The sequence below is a fragment of the Pseudorca crassidens genome, chromosome X (genome assembly GCF_039906515.1).
Source record: "Pseudorca crassidens isolate mPseCra1 chromosome X, mPseCra1.hap1, whole genome shotgun sequence".
NCBI lineage: Eukaryota > Metazoa > Chordata > Mammalia > Artiodactyla > Delphinidae > Pseudorca > Pseudorca crassidens.
The window spans coordinates 120,334,738-120,355,181 of NC_090317.1; the positions used below are offsets into that span (position 1 = coordinate 120,334,738).

Sequence of the window (20,444 nt, forward strand, 5' to 3'; positions counted from 1 at the left end):
GAGTGGATCACTGTTTGGTGTTGAAGTCTCTTAAGGCTGGCATGTGAGAGGGCAGAGAAATTTCTTATGCAAATGACTATTTGTTTACTTTGTTCAAGTACTTATTCTCTTTAATTCTCCTGTCTCTCATTATTACCAGCAAGCACTTAGAAGCTTCTTCATCGCAAGGATTTAGTTTCCCACCGACACTTTCAAATTTCATGTGGGTTGGAAAGGAAATGAGACCTGCTGTAAAACCTTGCAGTTTTTAAAAAGCTGACTGCAAGGGAATTCATTTTATTAAGGAAAATTTCCCAGAAGATTTTGATCTTAGCTACCCTTATCACATCCATGAATCACTACGTTCCTGAAGGAGTTCTAAAAGGAACAACAAAGCTTGAGATTAGTATAATGTCAGAATTTGTTTCAAAGCAATTAAGAGCATTATTTAAAAGATACTTTGACTGATAGAGCATCATCAAAATAAAAAGTTTTAGTCTCTTTCCTCATATTGGATGTTTTGGGTAAAGTGATTCAGAGCAACGATCCATTCGTTCAAATATTCTTTCCCTGGCTATGACACGATCCGTTGCTTAGTTTCTGTCTCTAGTGGTACAAAACCACAATTATTGTCGGCTTCTTTCAGAGACATCCCTAGATGCTGTGCTGCAAGATTCATCACATCTTTAATTTAAAGAGGTATTGTTTTCCTTTCTAAAGGCAGCTGGTTTCTCTTCTTTTCTTGAGGGGACACTTTCCCGGGAGAAGGTGGCATTCCTCTCACCAAGCTTTCATACCTGAATGTTATTCTAATTCAAGGAGGCTTCTTCTTGGATATGATGTAGAGGATGTCTACACTGGGTTTTTCTGGATTCAGAGCTGTCCAGTAGAATCTGCTGCAATAATGAAGTGTTCTGCCCTGTTCAATATGGTAGCCACTAGCTGTGTGTGGCTGTTTAGCTCTTGAAATGTGCTCAGTTAATTTGAGTGAGTTTATTAAATGGTCACCTGTGGCCAGGGGCTACCATTTTGTGTAGCAAAGCTTTATTATTTTTTTTCAGGTTTCCAACTTTTATTTAGTTAAGTAAGGAGTAAAAATTAAAACAAACATGAAAAACTACTCTCTGATCCTGCCACTATTTTATAAAGAAGACTCAAAATAGGAGAAGGATCATCATCATCATCGTTTGAGAATTGAAAGATCAGTCCTTTGCAGAAGAGAACAAATGGTGATCTTACATCAAAGCTTCTGAAGCGGGCAGTGAGCGCCCCAGGACACACCTGGCCCCACGGGTGCCAACGGAGGCGTGAGCTAGTCAGACGATGGAAGCTGAAACCCCAGCTAGCCGACCAGGAACAGGACAAAGCTTCTCCAGGCTTCTGCGTCTATACCTGGACATTTACCCTACTTCTGAAGTCCTTTCCTGTTCTAAAGTTCCGTAACCATTAGATAAGAACACTCTGCTAGCCTGCTACATATTTTATTAGGATGAGGGATAAGCTTTAAATGATAACCTTAAGACAGTGGACATTGCCGTTCAATCATCATTTCCTTACTACTGAGCAGTAGCTTTGGGTCTTCAGTGGTAAGTGATGGGGATTTGTGATTTTGAATTTCGTACTAGACTTTCAGATCACTTGATAAAGCATCTCATTGAAAGATTTAAAGTTATATTTACTTCCTCCTATAAAACTTATATTTTATCATCTTCAGTTTGATATGTATATGGCCATTAAAATGATTTTTAAAGTAAGGAATACATACTGACCATGCTTTGACTATAGCAATTATGGGATTAGAGAGTTGCCCAATCTCTAATTAGGAGTTGCTTCCTAATCTGGGAATAAACATAGTTTTTGAGAGTTCTGAGTTGGGAGAGGAATTTGTAATCCTAGAAAATTTCTACCCAGATTTGGAAATGTTGCCCATTAATTTTTACCATTCCCAAACAAGGGATTTCAGATACTTGAGAAGAGCTACTTTTCTGTTCCTATTACATCTAGGAGAACTTGAATTGCTCATATAGGGACTTCTTACAACCCTCAATGTATAATAGCTTTATTTGCCCTCTGATAATGTAAGAAATATGTGTTCATTGTAAAGGTTCACACGATACAGAGAAGTATCAATATAAGGGAGAAAATTAAAATATCTTGAACTCTCACCCCTTGAGCCATAACCACCATTAACATCTTGAAAGGGCATCCTTTTATCACTTGGAGACTCTTCATCACAAGAGATACGTTGGCATCGGCTGAAACATGAGTGCCTGTTCAGCTTCATGGTGCTATCCGTGATTAATATCCAGCCCAGAGCTGTGACTAGAAAAGCAGTTATACCTGGTGCATTCCCAGGGGACCCATCCCTTGGGAAAGGAGACCTTGTGGAAAATGGCCTGAAGTCATCTAAGAGAAAGAGTGACTTACAGTTAGCCTTAAGTATGAGGATACCAGGGTGCTGGGAGGGGACCGTTCCCCCCTACCCTCTTGAGTTCTTGTGGCTAGACTAATAGTAAAATTGACCCAAGACAGATAAGCAGGAGAAAAACAAATTTTAATGCATGCAGACGGAGGTCTCATAGAAATGGGACCTAATAAGCGGCCAAAGCAGGCAGCCTTTATACTTTTTAGACAAAGAAACAATAAATATGTGAGGAATTAACAGGACAAAGAAACTTAGGCTTTGGGTGCTTAATTAGTGAAGAATCTAAACAAAGTTTGGGCTTGGGTCGTAAATTAACGAAGTCACAAGATGTGTTTCTATAGGCTCCTCTGCCCAAATTCCCAAAGTGTCCCTCTTGCATCAGCTCAATTTTTTTTTTTAATTAATTTATTTTTGGCTGCGTTGGGTCTTCGTTGCGGTGCGCAGGCTTCTCATTGCGGTGGCTTCTCTTGTTGGTGAGCACGGGCTCTAGGAGCGCGGGCTTCAGTAGCTGTGGCAGGTGGGCTCAGTAGTTGTGGCACGTGGGCTCTAGAGCGCAGGCTCAGTAGTTGTGGCACACGGGCTCAGTTGCTCTGCGGCATGTGGGATCTTCCCGGACCAGGGCTCGAACCCATGTCCCCTGCACTGGCAGGTGGGTTCTTAACCACTGTGCCACCAGGGAAGTCCCCATCAGCTCAATCTTAAGTAACTTTAATTCAAAATAATCAATATGCCATTTAGGCATATTTTAGGGTGGCCTGCCCTGGGCCCCACCCATGGAAATGGAACCACTGTACCTCTGTGAAGGGTCTAGATAGCGGGCAGATTTGGAGAAAGCAGATCATCTTCCCATTCAAAAACTTTTGCTTAACTTTGCTCACTCTCTAACACCTTGCACAAATAAAATGCTGGATCTCTTATTGATGTGATGTGTTTTGCAATGTGAAATTCTGCTACCAAGTTGGATCACGAAAATAACTGGCTATGATGGTAACAAGTTAAATAATCATCTTACCACTTAATGAGTTTTCTTATATTTATCTGCTTCAGTTGCATTATGATTATTCTCATTTCAGATCACCCCTATTTTGTCGGTGTCCAGTTCCATCCTGAGTTTTCTTCGAGGCCAATGAAGCCTTCCCCTCCATACCTGGGGCTATTACTTGCGGCAACTGGGACTCTGAATGCCTACCTCCTTCAGGGATGCAAGCTGTCTTCCAGGTAACCAGCTTACAGTTCTTAGCAGTGACTTGAGGTGCAGTTATCAACATCTTAGGTTTCTCATAAAATTTAATATCATTGTAGGATTTTTTTAAAAAGTGGAGAATCATTTTTTTCCCCTCTTAACAAGCATACTTTTTTCTCTTAGTGAAAATGATTTAATCACATCTACAGTGGTAATGTGTCAGCTTTCAAAATCAGGCTGATACTGAGTATTGTTTTAGAGATTTTTGTCATTTTGATAGGTTAAAAAAGGGATTTTCTTTTGTTGACTTTTTGATTAATAAATATATATGAATATTTTATATATTTATTGGCCTTTTGTTTTATGAATAGCCTGTTCATATCCTTTGCCCTATTTTTCCTTTTGCTATTATCCTTTTTCTTTTTTAAAAATAATTAATTAATCTTTGGCTGCGTTGGGTCTTCGTTGCTGTGCGCGGGCTTTCTCTAGTTGTGACGAGCAGGTGCTGCTCTTCATTGCGGTGTGTGGGCTTCTCATTGCGGTGGCTTCTCTTGTTGTGGAGCACGGGCTCTGGGCGCGTGGGCTTCAGTAGTTGTGGCTCGCGGGCTCTAGGGCGCAGGCTCAGTAGTTGTGGCACACGGGCTTAGTTACTCTGCGGCATGTGGGATCTTCCTGGACCAGGGCTCGAACCTGTGTCCCCTGCATTTGCAGGAGGATTTTTAACCACTGTGCCACCAGGGAAATCCCCTCCTTTTTTCTTAATGATTGATAAGCTCTTTATATATAAAGGACATTAATCCTTTGTTAGGTTACACATACTTTTTCAAAGTGATTTTGTTTTTTTTCTAAGTTGTTAATGGCTTTCATTAGTTTTTATTAGTTTTATCTTAGTTTTTATTTTCCCTAAAGTTTTAAATAAAGACTTTATGTAGTCCTTATTCATGTATTTTTTATTTATATGTGGTCAAATCTTTTACTTTTGTGGATTATGTCTTTAGTATCCTGCCTAAAGTCTTTCCCTATCAAAAGATTATTATATAAATAGTTACCCATTTGTTTTCCACTAGCACTTTTATGGTTTCTCTTTTTTAAAATTTTTTGAATTGAAGTATAGTTTATTTACAATGTTGTGCTAATTTCTGCTGTACAGCTAAGTGACTCAGTTATACATGTATATACATTCTTTTTTAAATTTTCTTTTCCATTATGGTTTATTCCAGGAGATGGGATATAGTTCCCTGTGCTATACAGTAGGACCTCGTTGTTTATCCATTCTAAATGTAATAGTTTGCATCTAACAACCCCAAACTCCTAATCCACCCTTCTCCATCCCCCCACCCCCCACCCGTGGCAACCACAAGTCTGTTCTCTATGTCTGTGAGTCTGTTTCTGTTTTGTAGATAGGTTCCTTTGTACTATATTTTAGATTCCACATATAAGTGATATCATGTGGTATTTGTCTCTCTCTTTCTGACTTACTTCACTTAGTATGATAATCTCTAGTTGCCTCCTTGTTGCTGCAAATGGCATTATTTTGTTCTTTTTTATGGCTGAGTAATATTCCATTGTATTTATGTACCACATCTTCTTTATCCATTCATCTGTCAGTGCACATTTACGTTGTTTCCATGTCTTGGCTATTGTGAATAGCGCTGCTATGAACATAGAGGTGCAGCTATCTTTTTGAATTACAGTTTTGTCCAAGTATATGCCCAGGACTGGGATTGCTGGATCATATAGTAGCTCTATTTTTAGTTTTCTGAGGAACCTCCATACTGTTTTTCCTTATGGCTACACCAACTTACTTTCCCACCAACAGTGTAGGAGGGTTCCCTTTTCTCCACACCCTCTCCAGCATTTGTTATTTGTAGACTTTTTAATGATGGCCATTCTGAGTGGTGTGAGGTGATAGCTCATGGTAGTTTCAATTTGCATTTCTCTAATGATTAGTGATGTTGAGCATCTTTTCCTGTGTTTCTTGGAAATCTGTATGTCTACTTTGGAGAAATGTCTATTTAGGTCTTCTGCCCATTTTTCAATTGGGTTGTTTGGTTTTTTTTGGTTGACTTATATGAGTTGTTTGTATACTTTGGGGATTAAGCCCTTGTCCGTGGCATCATTTGCAGATATTTTCTCCCATTCCATAGGTTATCTTTTTGTTTTTTTTTATGGTTTCCTTTGCTGTGTAAAAGCTTGTAAGTTTGATTAGGTCCCATTTGTTTATTTTTGTTTTTATTTCTATTGCCTTGGGAGACTGATATGGTTTCAATTTTATATTTTCAATTTGTAATTTATATGGACTTTATTTTTGGTGTATTGTGTGAGGCAGGGAATCCGCATCCCCCTTATACTGCCCCCCTGCCCCCACACCCCCGCCAATGAAGTAATTTAGATTTGTTTCAGGGATTTCTGTTTTGTTCCATTGGTGATTTCATCTCTTTTTTCTGAATCCTTACCACCCTTTTCATTATCATAGGATTATTGTAAATCAAGCCCTTATCTACCCTACTCTCATTTTTATTTAACATTTTAAAAAATGTGTTTTGTTCTCTTCTGGAGGACCTGTATAATGATTTTTAGAGTCAAGTTTGAATAAAAAAATCCCTTAGGGATTTTCGTTAAAATTTCTTTATATTTAGGGGCTTCCCTGGTGGCGCAGTGGTTGAGAGTCCGCCTGCCGATGCAGGGGATGCGGGTTCGTGCCCCGGTCTGGAGGATCCCACATGCCGCAGAGCGGCTGGGCCCGTGAGCCATGACCGCTGGGCCTGCGCGTCTGGAGCCTGTGCTCCGCAACGGGAGAGGCCACAACAGTGAGGGGCCCGCGTACCGCAAAAAAAAAAAAAAAAAAAAATTCTTTCTATTTAAATACTCATTTGGGGAGAATTTACATTTTTACTTCCTCTCATCTAAGAATATTGTATGTAATAACTTTCAAAGTGAAAGGAACTAGCCGGAATCATGTTCTTAGGTAGGGGTTATTACCACAATAACTGGATATATCTTGTTTAGAAGATTACCATTGTGGACCCTCATCCTAGCAAATGAGCCTGGCGATATTGCATTTGAGGACTGCCAGGATCGCTGTGTGGTGTGTCTACGTGTGCTTTGTTACGCAAGCCTGCTTGTTTGCGATATTACCTGCTAGGAGAGACTCGCAGCTCTCTAGCGTGTCCTTTAACTGTGTGTTCAGATGGGAATAGCTTTACATATTTTGCATGTTGGGTCTCTTAATGAATTAATGATCACTCCCTGCACTCTTGAACCAGTGCAGTGGTTTTCACACCGTGCCTGTGGAGCTGGAATCCAGGCTGCCATGAGGAGTAGACTGGGATCGGGGCGGGGAGGGGGGGGTGTTTCCAGGCTCTTCCCTGCTTCCCTACTTCAGTGGAGCTTCAGCTCCACTCTTCCTGGCTCACGTGGCCTGGTTCTGCATGAGATTGCATATGAAGACGAGCTTCCTGTGCTGTAAGGCTGCATGGCTTACACAGCAGATTGGACATTCCAGTGTGGTCCCGTGTTGGATATATGCTCTGTCCCTTCCCAGCCACTTTATTGTCTCCATTATTTCAGGTGCTCACACGTGAAAGGAGGATGACGGTGGAACAAGTGAGATGGCTGGGAGAAATAACGCACACATAATCGTTCATGCATAACTATCTGGTTGTTTGCAAGCATCAACTAATATAGAAATGGCGTCTGCTTTGTGTGGTCCACCCACCTGTGTGCTGGCTGGCCCGCCAGTTCTTGCCTGGGGCCTGGTGGTCTCTGGGTAAAGCTCACCAGTAGTTTCTGAGAAAAGTGACTGCCAGCAACTGCTGAGCGAGTCACAGGGTCTCAGAAAGAAAGGAAAGATCTCTTAACAAGACTCTGATGCTGGGATTGGGATCACAGCTGACTAGCAGGCTTCCATGGTGGTCAGAGAATTCCTGTCTATCAGCCACCAACTGGTGTGGTCCTTCAGAGCAGCCAGCATCTTATTTATCTTGGTCTCCTGGCTCCCTAGTATGCAGTGGTTGCTTACTACCCATTACAGTACTAAATGTAGGTAGCAGGGGAGGATATAGTCTAGTATAATCTTGACACCTTGCAGGGGGTTTTCCAACTAACAATGGTGCCCCTGACTTAATCCAGTGGCAGACCCTAGGGTTCCAGAGGAACCTTGCACTTCAGCTCCTCTCTGCCTGGCTCCATGGTGTTAGTGAGCACTGAAAAGCAAATAACTGCTTTGATGGCCAGGCGCTAATGTGAGCTGAGTTGGGACTGTATTTCTGTCAAACAAGATTACTGTCTGTAATCAATCCTAAACAAATGTGTCAAGAAATATGAACACTAGACTAATGACTTCCTTTCCCAGAAATTGGCTGATATTATTTAAATGTATGGCACATGTGCAGCTGATGTCTTTAAAACCCACAATGTAAAAAAAAAAAAAAAAAATCCTTGGCTTTGAGCAAATACACCTGGGCTCTAACCTTTGCTTTCTGCTTCGTGGAGAGCATTTATCTTTTATTGCCTGGGAAGTTGCAGTAAGAATATTATTTTGGGATCTAGAGCTGGTGAGCTGAACTCTCAGCTACTCCGGTATCTATAGAATGGCAGCAGTTACAAAGACCAGGTCCACCACCTGTGGTGGTCTGTTCAAGAGGCATAATAGTTTTTTCTTTCTTTCTTTTTTTTTTTTTTTTGCGGTACGCGGGCCTCTCACTGCCGTGGCCTCTCCCGTTGCGGAGCACAGGCTCCGGACGCGCAGGCTCAGCGGCCATGGCTCACGGGCCCAGCCGCTCTGCGGCATGTGGGATCTTCCCAGACTGGTGCACGAACCCACGTCCCCTGCATCGGCAGGCGGACTCTCAACCACTGCGCCACCAGGGAAGCCCCCAGGCATAATAGTTTTAGGATAGTATTTTAAATTTTTTTTTAGATTTTTATAAGCTACTCAGAAGTACTTGCAAAATCAAACTAAGTCTTGTTTTGGGGGTCCCCCAAGACCACCCACACATTCGATGATTGACTAGAAGGAATCAATATAGTTGTACTCATGGCTAAAATTCATTTCAGTGACAGAGTAAGCATACACAGCTGGCTCAGTAAGGGAAGGAGGTATAAGTAGAGTCTGGAGAAATCTATCTGCAGGTTTCCTATGTTCTCTCCCTCCTGTGAGAGGTCACACAGAACTCACCCTCCCTCCAGCAGTAAAAATGCAGTGTGTAATGTTTATGCCCAGAGAAGCCCATTTGACACTTAAGAGTTTCTATAGGAGACTGGTCACATGGGCATTCTCTGCCTAGCAACTACCCAAATTCCAGGCTCCCAGAAGGATAGCAAGCGCTCACCACAAATCACCTTGCTTGTACAAACAGCCTAGGCCCAGTGAAATGACCTTATCAGTTAGTAATGGAGAAAACATTCTGAAAGCTAAGTTCCCCAGCAAGCAGGCCCTTCTAAAGATAGCAGCCTCAGGCCTGCTGTGTTAACTCTTTTGCACAAGTCTAATAAACCATTTTTAGAATAAAGAAATCAATGGGAAATTATGGTCCATTAAATAAATCATTGTAATTCCTTGCTGAGGTCTCTCCCCTGGTGTCTAAATATAATTTGTCCCATGTTTAAACGGTATCCACAAATTTGCGTGGCTTTGCGGTGTATGATGTAATAGAATGAGACTGCTTCATGTAATTGTAATAAAAAATTGTAGATTTATACTAAATAGAATATCCAAAGGTTCTTATAATTGCAGGTTTTTCAGTATGTAGAAACAAAGCACAGGATCTCTGTCCAGAATTCCATTTTTTTTTTAATTGCAGTATAGTTGATTTACAGTGTTGTGTTAGTTTCTGGTGTACAGCAAGGTGATTCAGTTTTATATATATATTCTTTTCCATTATGGTTTATCATGTGATGTTGAATATAGTTCCCTGTGCTATACAGTAGGACCTTGTTGTTTCAGAATTCCATTTTTAAGCAACTGGAAAGAGAAGAGGGATGGGAGTCTGAAGTTCATAGGCTGTTTTTCAGTCTGCGTGTCTCTGGGGCTGCCCTGCAAGGCCCTGAGGTGCAATCACTCCACACCGAGGTCAGGAACGACTTCCAGTTTTTATGATTCCAACATTTATCATGCCCCTCTGTCAGGTCAGAGTAAAACTCTTGTGCTTAGATAGTGCTTGTTCTATGTGCTCTATGCCTGAAAGCAAGAAATGAGATGGAGTTCAGTCAACAGTTCCCAGAAATGCAGCTCTTTTGGGAAACATGTTTTTAAAATACAAAACCGTAATCTTAAGACATGTGAGTAGCATTTTATTCTAGGTTTTAGGATCTTAGATTCCATGTCTCCACCCAATACATACTATCTCTTATGCAGAGAAATCATCTTTTTGTGGCGAGACAGGAGGCAGGCCGATACAGAAAGAGGAGGGAAGTTAACTCCACGATGCACTGTATTAGCTTGATCGTTTCAGACCAAACTCAGAAGTTGAAACTACTTCATAATCGGAGGGTCCTTAGAGGAAGTACAGAGCTGGAGTCAGCGCCTTCCGTTTCCTGAGCCCGGGTGTGCTCCTGGGATCTGAGTCCCTTCTCTCCTGCAAGCTCAGGCTTCCCTCTTCACTTTTCTCTTTGAATCTCGGCAGCAGTCAGGGAGCAAAGGCACCCATTTCCTTCGCCATTGTCTCTGGTCTCTCTCCTGTGACTCCTGGGCTTTTCCTTCTAAGTGACATGCTGGCTTCCAGCCTGGGAAGATTTTGTTTTCTGTGGACTTCTAGCTGAGGCATTACAGAAAATTGGGAAAAAAAGGAAAATGGATCCATAAACCTAACATAGTCACTGTGCTCGCTTTTGAGTCTTTCCTTCCAGTCTTTAGTCCATATCCGTATATGACTCATTTCATGCTTGTAATCATAATAGTGAGTGTGTGTGTGTGTGTGTGTATTTTTCCTGATTCTTTTATTTTGAAAACTTTCAAGCCTACAGAAAAGATGAAAGAATAGTACAGTGAATACTTGTAAACCTTTCACCTAGATTCATCAATTGTTGCCTTTTTACCACATTTGATTCTCTCTTTCTCTGTGTATATACTTATTTCTGAATCATTTATAAGTTGCAAACATCATAGCACTTCACTCCTAGATACTTTATCATTCATTTTCTAAAACTGAAGACATTTTCTTACGTAAATGCAGTATCATGATCACACCTAAGAAAATTAACATTAATTCAGTGACATCATTTACTATCCAGTGCATTTTTTTTTTTTTTTTTTTGGCGGTACTTGGGCCTCTCACTGTTGTGGCCTCTCCCGTTGTGGAGCACAGGCTCCAGACGCGCAGCCTCAGCGGCCATGGCTCACGTGCCCAGCCGCTCCGCGGCATGTGGGATCTTCCCGGACTGAGGCACGAACCCGTGTCCCCTGCATCGGCAGGCGGAATCTCAACCACTGCACCACCAGGGAAGCCCTCCAGTCCATATTTAAATTTCTCCATTTATCCCCAAATGTATCTTTAGCTTTTTTTTGAAATCAAAAAAATGTAATCAGTGCTCAATTTGAGGTTCATTTGGTTATGTTTCCTTAGTTTCTTTTAATCTGGGTAAATCACCCTCTCGTTTTCAGTTCTGCATAACATTGACTTTAATAAAGAGGCCAGGCCAATTGTCTTGTAGCAATGACCAGAATTTGGATTCATCTGATTGTTTTCTCATGATTAGAATCAGGTTAGACATCTTGGGAAGAGTATTTCATTGGGGCTGTTGTAGACTTTATACAGACACGTCAGGAGACACGTAAGGCACATAACCTTCCCTCTGTTGTCACACGGTGGATGGGGCTGAGTTTATCACCTGGTTAAGGTAGTGACTGTGTGGACGTCTCTTTTGTAAAGAAACATTTTTTTCCATTTCAGTTTCTAAAATACCATCCCCCACTGAAATGAACTAGGGTTCCTGGAAGAAACGCTTGGTTTCAGGTCTGGGGCAGGGAAAGTACAAGATGAGCCCAGAATGTGTTGCTAGACTTAAAGGAAGGGAGAGTTCAAAAACCAAGGGGGAGATTTTGTATAAGATCAAAGAAGCCACTTGAAAGGGGCTCACTTTGGACAGTTCGAACATCAAAAACAATCATGACAAAATTGGATTATAACACATTACATTTTTAAAAAATTCCATAATAATACTCAAAAAAACCAAAAGGCCAATTAAAAGAAATGTAGATGCAACCCCCAATATAATAACTGAGTCAAATAAGGATCATCAGTGGTTGCCAAAACCATTGGATGAAAGGTTTCGGAAAACAGGATATTCATGTGTTCTCAGAGCATCACCACAGAGTCTTTATTAATTACAAAAGCCTGTCTTTTGAACTGAACACCTCGTACACATTTTTCCAAGTTGCATGATGCTCTTGCTGTTTGATGGCTGCGTGCTTCAGCGTCCACTCAATGCGCCACATGTGCTGGAGCTCACGCCATCCCAGCCATGGTGCTGGGTGCAGGAGAATCAACTGCAAGTCCAATAAGAACACACACCCTGTCCTGGGGGACTCATCGGGTAGTTTAATGGTTCTCTACATTTTGAGGCTGACAAATCACCTTCCAAGAAAGTGATGAAAGCTGTGGACCCACTTCCTGGAAGGCTGCACACACATAGCAATTGGAACGGTATTCATATCCCAGAAGCCTCCCATCCATCGAATCCATCGATATTCTTCTAGGGGTCCTCAGATACAGACCCCCAGCTAAGAGAGTCTTTATAAAAAGGGGATGGTAATAGTACTCACTTCACATGGTAGTGATGAAGAGTACGTTTTATTCTAAATGGAAAGCACTTAGCACAGTGCCTGGTCTATGGTAGGAAATTAAATGGGAATTATTATTGTGCTATTATTAATTTCACCTTAGTTCCCGTCTCCTTCATCTCTTGCCTACTCAAAGCCTCCTACCTGCTCTCCAGGCCTCCAGCTTTCCTCTTCTCAGTCCATCTTCTGCTGGCAGAATGCTCTTCCTGCATTATTTTGGAGCTTGAATCTCTAAATGGCTTCTCTTGACTCACAGCATAAAATGCCCACAAATCCCTACGAACAGCCTGAACTCCCCCAGAGGGTTTAGTGCTTTGGCTTCAGCTCTCACGTCTCCCTTGGCTCCTGTTATACATTCCTGAAGTGCTTAGCGAGAAGGGAATGCCAATCTGTAGCCTGTTAGGATGCTGGTTCCCCAAATTGTTACTGATGGTGGGCATCAGAGGTGGGTGTGGCCTCTCCGCTGATTATATACAGAGTGTACATTTCTCCCTCTAAGGCGTCCTTATCCCACTTTGGGTGTCTCTTTCTATTTGACTAGGAGAGTAAGATACTCTTTTTCTCCTGTGTGAATCTAATGTGCATTTTCCAGCACTGTTCTAAACTTGGAATCACCTTCCTTTTTATTTTAACTCTTGGGCTACATGGTTGATGTTGCCAGGGGCCATTCTTGCAGTATAAGGTGCAAATATTTTATTTTTGTGGGGACAGTGTGGGCAAGTAGAGCGGGTGCTATGGGTTTATTTTCTGGATCTGCCACTTACTGGGTAATTTTTTTCCAAGTCCCCAGTCCTAAACCTCAGGATCTTCATCCTTTAGGGTTGCTGTGAGGAACAGTTGAGATGGTGCTTTGTAAACTTTCAACTGATATAAAAATACTACTTTTCCTCCTTTGTTACATTTCAAGCAAAAGTGAACTGGAAAAAAATATTCTTTTTTGCTTTCTTTTTTCACAGTTCTTTTAAACATCTTTAAAACAGCCCCCCTCCCTTATTGTTGGACTCCAAAACCATACCTGGAGACTTTTTCTCGTAAAGTACTGCTGATAAACCCCATTTGAGTATGCCTTCCGTCAGGGATTAAACGTTGCTTAAGAGGTGCTCTTTACTGATCGTGATTCACTGCCTGCAGATGATGTGGTACCAGCCAGGGACGGAGTTAATAGAGACATAGACTACTGTGCTTTTAACGCCCCGCTGGGGTTGTGTTCTACCGTTTACTATTCAATGCAAAACTCATTCACAGCATACTAAGTTTTTATTCCATTGCTCTTATATTTTATGGCTTCCAGGGGCTCTTTGAGAAGGAAGGAAGCATAGCAATAACAATGCTTTGGGGGAAACTGTGTGCATGGAAACCTGTTTTAAAATATGCTTTCTCCATATGAGATGGATTTTGATATAAAGTGTTACAGGAATGTATGCATGCTGGGAATCTTAAGTATGCTATTAATTTTTTTTTTAATTCCGACCACCTCTTTTTGTTAATGGAGAAGAAATGGTTTAATGGCTGCATCAGGGTAGCAAAGAAGGTGGACTATATGAGACATTACTCTACCCTTGCCCTGGTGCCTTGGAATATATGTTTTCTTATATTGGGGATTTATTAGGAACCAGGAGTCTTGGACAAACAAACTTGACTATGACAAGCCTTTTGTTTGTCAAAGAACCACATGTAGACCATGGCGGTCAAGTCTTGTAAGTCCAGCCAGTGTTTAAGGATAGCGATTCCCTTGCGTTGCTGCTGGTGATTTTGATTTTGTCTTGTAAGAAATAGTACAGTAAAAAACTTTTTTAGAAAGAGTGCTTCCGTTATTTGGGGGGTACATGCATGTATGAGAGAGAGTTGCTGTGATTTTGACTGTACATAGCCAGACCTTAAAAAAAACCTTTCTTAGGGAGTGATAAGGAGAACCACTGCATGGTGATTATGGTTTTTTTTTTAAAATCATCATTCATTTGTTTTTAAATCAATGCTATCCAATAGAACTTTTTGCCGTGATGGAAATGTTCTATAATCTGCACTGTCCAATATGGTAGCTGCCAACCACACATGGCTGTTGAGCAGTTGAAGTGTGGCTCAGTGTGTACACGTGAGGAATGGAACTTTAACTTTTATTTGGTTTTAGTTGATTTAAATTTAGATAGCTACTGTGGCTCGTGGCTACCACATCGGACAGTGCAGGTTTAAAATTTTCTGCTCCTCAAAAGTAACAAGGCACACACGAATAGTTCCGTATTCTGCGGCATTTCAAAAAATTTAACATGTAAGACCCTAATATCTAATAACTCTCCCCACTGAGAAGTGTGTGTGTGTACAGAGGTTATTTAAAAAGACAGGTTGTCTTAAGATAGAGCTGAGATGTCTCGAATTAAGTGAAAATATGCCCCGATAAGTATCTTATGACTTAAGTCCGTTCTGTGTGAAACAAAAATGAAGCCCTAAGTCTTACATGGCACAGAGCAGCACCCACATTTTATTGGATGTGCAGGAACCACTGCTGTCCTGCATGTGGAATTGTGTTTCTAGCACTTGTGTTTTGCTGGAGCATGAATGCCATAAAATCAGCATGTTTATTGAGCAGCATTGCCTATTTTGAGAATTCTGTCCTTGAGTGTTGTGGTTTATGTGGTTGTTCCACCTCCGCCCCTGAACACATATGGAAGAAAATTAGTGAACCGTCATTTGCCTTGGAGCTCCCCTTCGTTAGACTCAACCTGTGCCATTTTGATGCCTTGGCAGAGTTTGGGGCTGACAGCCAGCAGACAGGAAATGAGAGCCATTAGGTTAGACCCACCCAAGTCCACCTGCTGAAGTGGGTAGGGAATTACTCTTGGTACAGGAAAGACTTCTGAAAATCATGCACTTGGCAGTTTTCGCCGCTTCTTTATATTTCCATGACTTTTTGAGAGATGCCATGTTGTAAACACATAGCCCCCATAAACAGCAACAGCTCCTATTTTCATATAATTTCAGAGCACATTTAGGCATTCTCTTTCGGCCCTCATAACATTTTGATGAGGTGGTAGGTATTGTTACTACTTTTTTCTAGACTCTCAGGCATGTGGCTAATAACCAGTACAACCAGGAGTGTGAGGGCGAGGATGTGGGCCCACCCCACTCCTCCATGGGCTCGGAGGTGGGGAAGGAAGCTTGAGATACTTGAGAAAATGGAGTTCCCTTGGCCCTTTGGCCCTTCTCACTTGTGGTGTCAGGGTACATGCCCTGTGGGGCCCACTGCAGCACACACCTTCGACTTGAGCCTGTGGCCTGGGTTAGCACGATGGGGATCCTGGTCCCACCTTGAACAAGCTGTGTGCCTAGCGAGTCACTTGAACATCCTTGACCTTCATTTCTTCTCACATGGGGAGTTGAGTGCATCTTCCAAATTCCCTTTAGTTGCAGAGAACCAGGAAGGAGTCGACGTTTGCGTAGTAAGAGTGCATGGATAAGGATATATCAATTTTGGGGGGTTGTTTTTTAAAAATATATTTTCTTTGGTTATTCCTGTGTTTTCTTTATTGGAAACCCTTTTGTAACAGAAGTGGTTTTCCTGAATTAAAATCTAACTAGGAGGTATCTTCTACTTGATTGGTTTTAAGGATATGTTGATTTCTTTGTTCACCTAAGTAATCTTGTCTTTTCTGCCAATTCTTGATCTTCTTCTGTGTCTTCTCCGTACTCTAGCCCCACCCTCCCCCTTTCCAGTATTTTGTCCAAAAGTCAGGGAGGAGAGTGAGGTTGTCTGTTATGATTTTGTTTATGTATTTATTGATATTTACTCCATATGTTTAGGGTAAATCTTTGTTTTCTAGCCTGTCAGCATAGGGTTTCTCCAGTTGTTCCCTCTCCTCTCTTTAAAATAAGTGAATTTTCACCTCTTATGGAATTCAGACTTCTATTGCTATAAGTCAGCAAAAACTTGGCCAAGGCTAGGAACGGGTCAGCATAAAACACTTACTTCCTGACAATGTCATCTTCGTAGATCAGTAGAACTCTTGAGGGGTTGATCAACCTGCTGACTTGCTTGGAACCAAGCAAGAGGAACCCCAAACTGAGTCTGTGGCTCAAAGTGAAAGTACAATTACAGGCCTATCTCATGGAGAAGGTGTATTTCTTCGGGAACCCAAGATGGCGGCACCTAGGTCAATAATCAGTCCTACTTTGAATACTACATGTAACTTGAGGTAGTTGGATCATCACATAAAGTTTCTAATTTGAGAACAGCAAAATTGTGCAAATTATTTCTCAAACCCTTGGACCTATGAGAATGTTTATTGGAATGGAAAACTTTCATGCTGTTGACCTATACTAGTGGTCTTCAGAAGGTTATAAATTTCAGTCTAAATTGAAATGCTTTTATAAATTTTCTGAATAAGGTACTTCCAATTTAAGACACAAGCAAATGATCAGTTCCTCTGACAAAAGAAGGAGACCCTTGGTTGTGGTTGGACTCACGTCTTCCTGGAGTGACTAGGAAGTAATAATAGAATATTCCTTAGTATCTTCTCTTAGTGGGGGTTAATTATGGAAAGTGTTTAGGATTGTAAATAGGATAATTGCCCAGAGTTTTTTTACACCTTGCTAAGTTAATTCGTCTTTTGCTCTAGTGATAGATACAGCGATGCCAGTGATGACAGCTTTTCAGAGCAAAGGATAGCTGAGTTGGAAATCAGCTGAAACTGATACGTGACTTGGAATCACCAGGACTGCCTGAGAGGGTGAGATGGAACCTTTAAGTTCTTGTTTGTTTCCCAGACAGGCTGTCTTCTTGGTGTAGAAGGGAGCATCACAGGACTGGTCCCGCAGGATCCTGCTCCCCTGGGACGCTCCTGTTTGCATAGTTAGCAGGACAGACTTGACAGCTGACGGTGCTTCTGGGAATCTGGAATGCACCTGAGGAAGCAGGCAGTTAGGAATGCGCCTGAGGCCGGGAATAAACATATCCGGGTGCCTCTAAATGGATACGTGGAGGCTGATAGTGTAGCTGAGGGGTCAGCAAACTTGTTCTGTAAAGGGCCAGACAGTGACTGTTTTCGGCTTTGTGGGCCCTCCAGTGCGTTGGAGAGGGAGAGCAGGCTTGGACAGTATGTACATAAATGGGCAGGGCTGTGTCCCAGTAAAACTTGATTTCCAGACACAGTGTGCTGACCCCTGGTCTAGGTCACTCATGGAAAAGCAGAGTTCCTTGGATTTGTAGAAAATAAAATAATGTTTTCTTTCTTTGTAGGGAGATGCCAGAGACTGGCTTGGCTTCCAAGGGCAGCTTATGTCCCTCACGGCTCCTGGAGGTTTTATTAGAGAAGGTAGCAGCCTGGATGGCTTTGTTCCATTCATGCTCAGAGGCAGGTGCTGCCTGGACAACCCTGCTCTTTAGCAGGGACAGCAGCTTTTGGAAAATTCGTGCGGAGTCCATCGCTCCAGTGTGATTTCTCTTCTTATTTCACTTGGGGGCAGAACATTCCTGTTCACCAGGGAAGGCACATCCGGGCCTATTTAGGTTTGCCTCAGACATGGAGACCTTCAGAAGCAAACCAAAATGGTGCAAAGATTAGTTGGAGGCACTTGTAAGACATATTATTCAGCTTTCGATGTGGCTAATACTTCTTTTTTCTTTTTTTTTTTTAAGGCTCTGAAGTAACCGAAGCCAAGATGAAGGAAGTATCTAAGGAAATCACCACACTCATAGAATCACTCTTTTCTCCACCAAACATGGGATGTACAGCCTCGAGGGGAATCTAATAATATGCACTTCCATGAACCAGAATCAAAGGGGTAGTTTTCTTTTTCCTCCAGAGGTGACCTTTGGTTCTTGCAAATTTCTGTAGCCAATTAAACTTTTCCGAGCAACTTCAGCGGGCAGAAAGTGTGTTGGTGTCTTGTCTGGTGTATGGAGACGTCCAGGTGGTGAGGAAGGATCCAGGTAGCTGAGCCTTCTCTGGGCTATATGGGAAGGCCGGCAGGGCACACGCAACAACTAATTTTGTGTCAAAAATGAGTCATTCTGTTACCTGGAATTCAGCCACAGATTTGCATGTGGCCCAAGTTTATTTCAGTTTGTCACTCTGTTTATTTGTAGTAAAAAGTAAAATGAAACAGGTCCAAGACTGGGGGTGGTAAGTAAGGCCCTGGCCTCAGGCACAGAATATAAGGGGGCATAAAAAAACTCAGGAATCAAGATCGGTAACATATGTATATATATTTACTTGGGGTGAAATATCACATAACATAGATTAACCATTTCAGAGTGAACAGTGCAGGAGCACTGGGTCCATTCGCAGTGCTGTGCAACGACCACCTTCATCTGGTTCCGTCCCTCTTCCCAGCCGCCCCCACAGCCACTTATCTCCTTTCTATTTCTATGGATGGGCCTATCCTGGATATTTCATATTAGTGGAATCATATCATGCGTGGCGTCTCGTGTCTGGCTTCTTTCACTGAGCTTGATGTTTTCAAGGTTCATCCACGTTGTGGCCTATGTCAGTTCTTCCTTGCTGTGGCTGAATGAATTTCCTGGTGTGGATTAGGCTACAATTTGTTTATTCATTCATCCGTTGATGGACATTTGAGTTGTTTCTACCTTTTGGCTCTTTTGGATAGCGCTGCTGTGAACATTCATGTGTAAATAAATTTTGTTTGTTTGTTTGTTTTTGTTTTTGCCACACCGTGCCTCAGCTTGTGGGATCTTAGTTCCCTGACCAGGGATCCAACCCGGGCCCTCGGTAGTGAGAGCACAGAGTCCTTAACCGCTGGACTGCCAGGGAATTCCTGTAAATAACTGTTTGAGTATCTGTTTTTAACTCTTTTGGTAAATGGTTACACCTAGGAGTGGAATTGCTGGGTCACGTGGTAATTCTGTTTGACTTTTGGCGGAAGCATCAGTAATATTTTAATATAAGATTTTAAAAAACCAAAATTCATAAAAACAATTTACAAAGAGCAAAATAGCAAATTTTAAAATAAGGACAGGATCCAGCCCTGCCCCTCCCTCACCGGCCGTAGTCCTGGGCCAGTTGTACAACGTTCTCATCCAGTATGCTTCCTGATTTCCCTGTTGAATGTACTTGAGATGACTTAGTTGTTGCTTACATTTGAGCCTTCTGAAACTGATTTAAATATTTTAACTGCTCGGTTAATTTTTTTGTGGTTGTCTTTGGCCTTTAACTGTTCTCTCTTAATGCTGTAAAGCATTATTTTGTGAACTGCTACAGAAAATTTATCTACCAAACGGATGCAGAAATGAAATGAATAATTCTGGTAAACAAAAATATTAAAGAACACTAGGACTCCACTTGTGAAAATTACAGCTTGAAGATCACAGGAGGCTCCAAATGAAAAGCCCACAAGAGAGGTTAAAAGCTGGTATAGGCCTCCTAGAGAGAGGTGTGTAAGCACAGAGGGGATGCTTGAACAGCACAAAGAGGTAATCTGGCTTAAATGGGAGTTTTCAATTGTAGTAATTATGACTTGTAAAGTTACTTATAACAGAGTGCTTACCTTCGGGCTAATGATTAAGAAGCAGCAAAGCAGCCTCTTCGCCGTTGCTGCACGAGATTTCCTCTTTTGGAGACACCTGTTGAACTTGGACTTCAGCGAAGTGCGGAATGGTAATAGCATGGCTGCTTACGGTGGTGGAGCACATAGAAAGGTATTATAAATCAGTCATTCGACTAATGTATCTTGAGCCCCCAGGATGCGCGACACATGGTGTCAGGTGCTGGGGGAAGTGAAGGGGAGCAGAATTTGCCCCCCAAAAATGTTTCTTTGGCATAAGGATTATTTTAAAGAAACAGCAGATACAGGAAAAGCTCTGAAAACTGAATAGAAGTTGCCCTTTTTAAGAGACATTTACATTTATAAGGGAAACCTTTGTTTGTAAAGTTGAGTCCTTCTTTGTACCAGGGAGAGACCGAGGGCTCTACATCTCTGGAACCTCTTCTCAGTGGAGAAGGCAGGGACTTAAATCTGTATAACAACCTCACCCTTGATTACTGTGTTTCGCCTGGTCACCTTCCATAACTGCCTCCCCCACAAAAACATCTTCTGTCTTTCGCTGGAGATGGTATTGAAGGTGG

The 20,444-nt window shown here is 41.9% G+C and overlaps 1 protein-coding gene across 7 annotated transcripts in view; it reads left to right on the forward strand.

The window, feature by feature from the left end:
- The window catches only part of CTPS2 (CTP synthase 2), a 108,731-nt gene extending 90,507 nt beyond the window's left edge, over nt 1-18,224 (forward strand). For 6 of the 7 annotated variants that reach the window (XM_067722216.1, XM_067722212.1, XM_067722213.1 and 3 more), the window contains 3 exons: nt 3,478-3,622; nt 16,980-17,090; nt 17,999-18,224. In XM_067722216.1, coding sequence (XP_067578317.1) covers nt 3,478-3,622; nt 16,980-17,049 — 215 coding nt within the window. In that variant the 3' untranslated portion in view covers nt 17,050-17,090; nt 17,999-18,224. Of the gene's footprint in view, nt 1-625; nt 679-3,477; nt 3,623-16,979; nt 17,091-17,998 lie in introns of those variants that run through there. The other variant, XM_067722209.1, reaches the window with a different exon arrangement.
- Nucleotides 18,225-20,444: the final 2,220 nt, after the last annotated feature.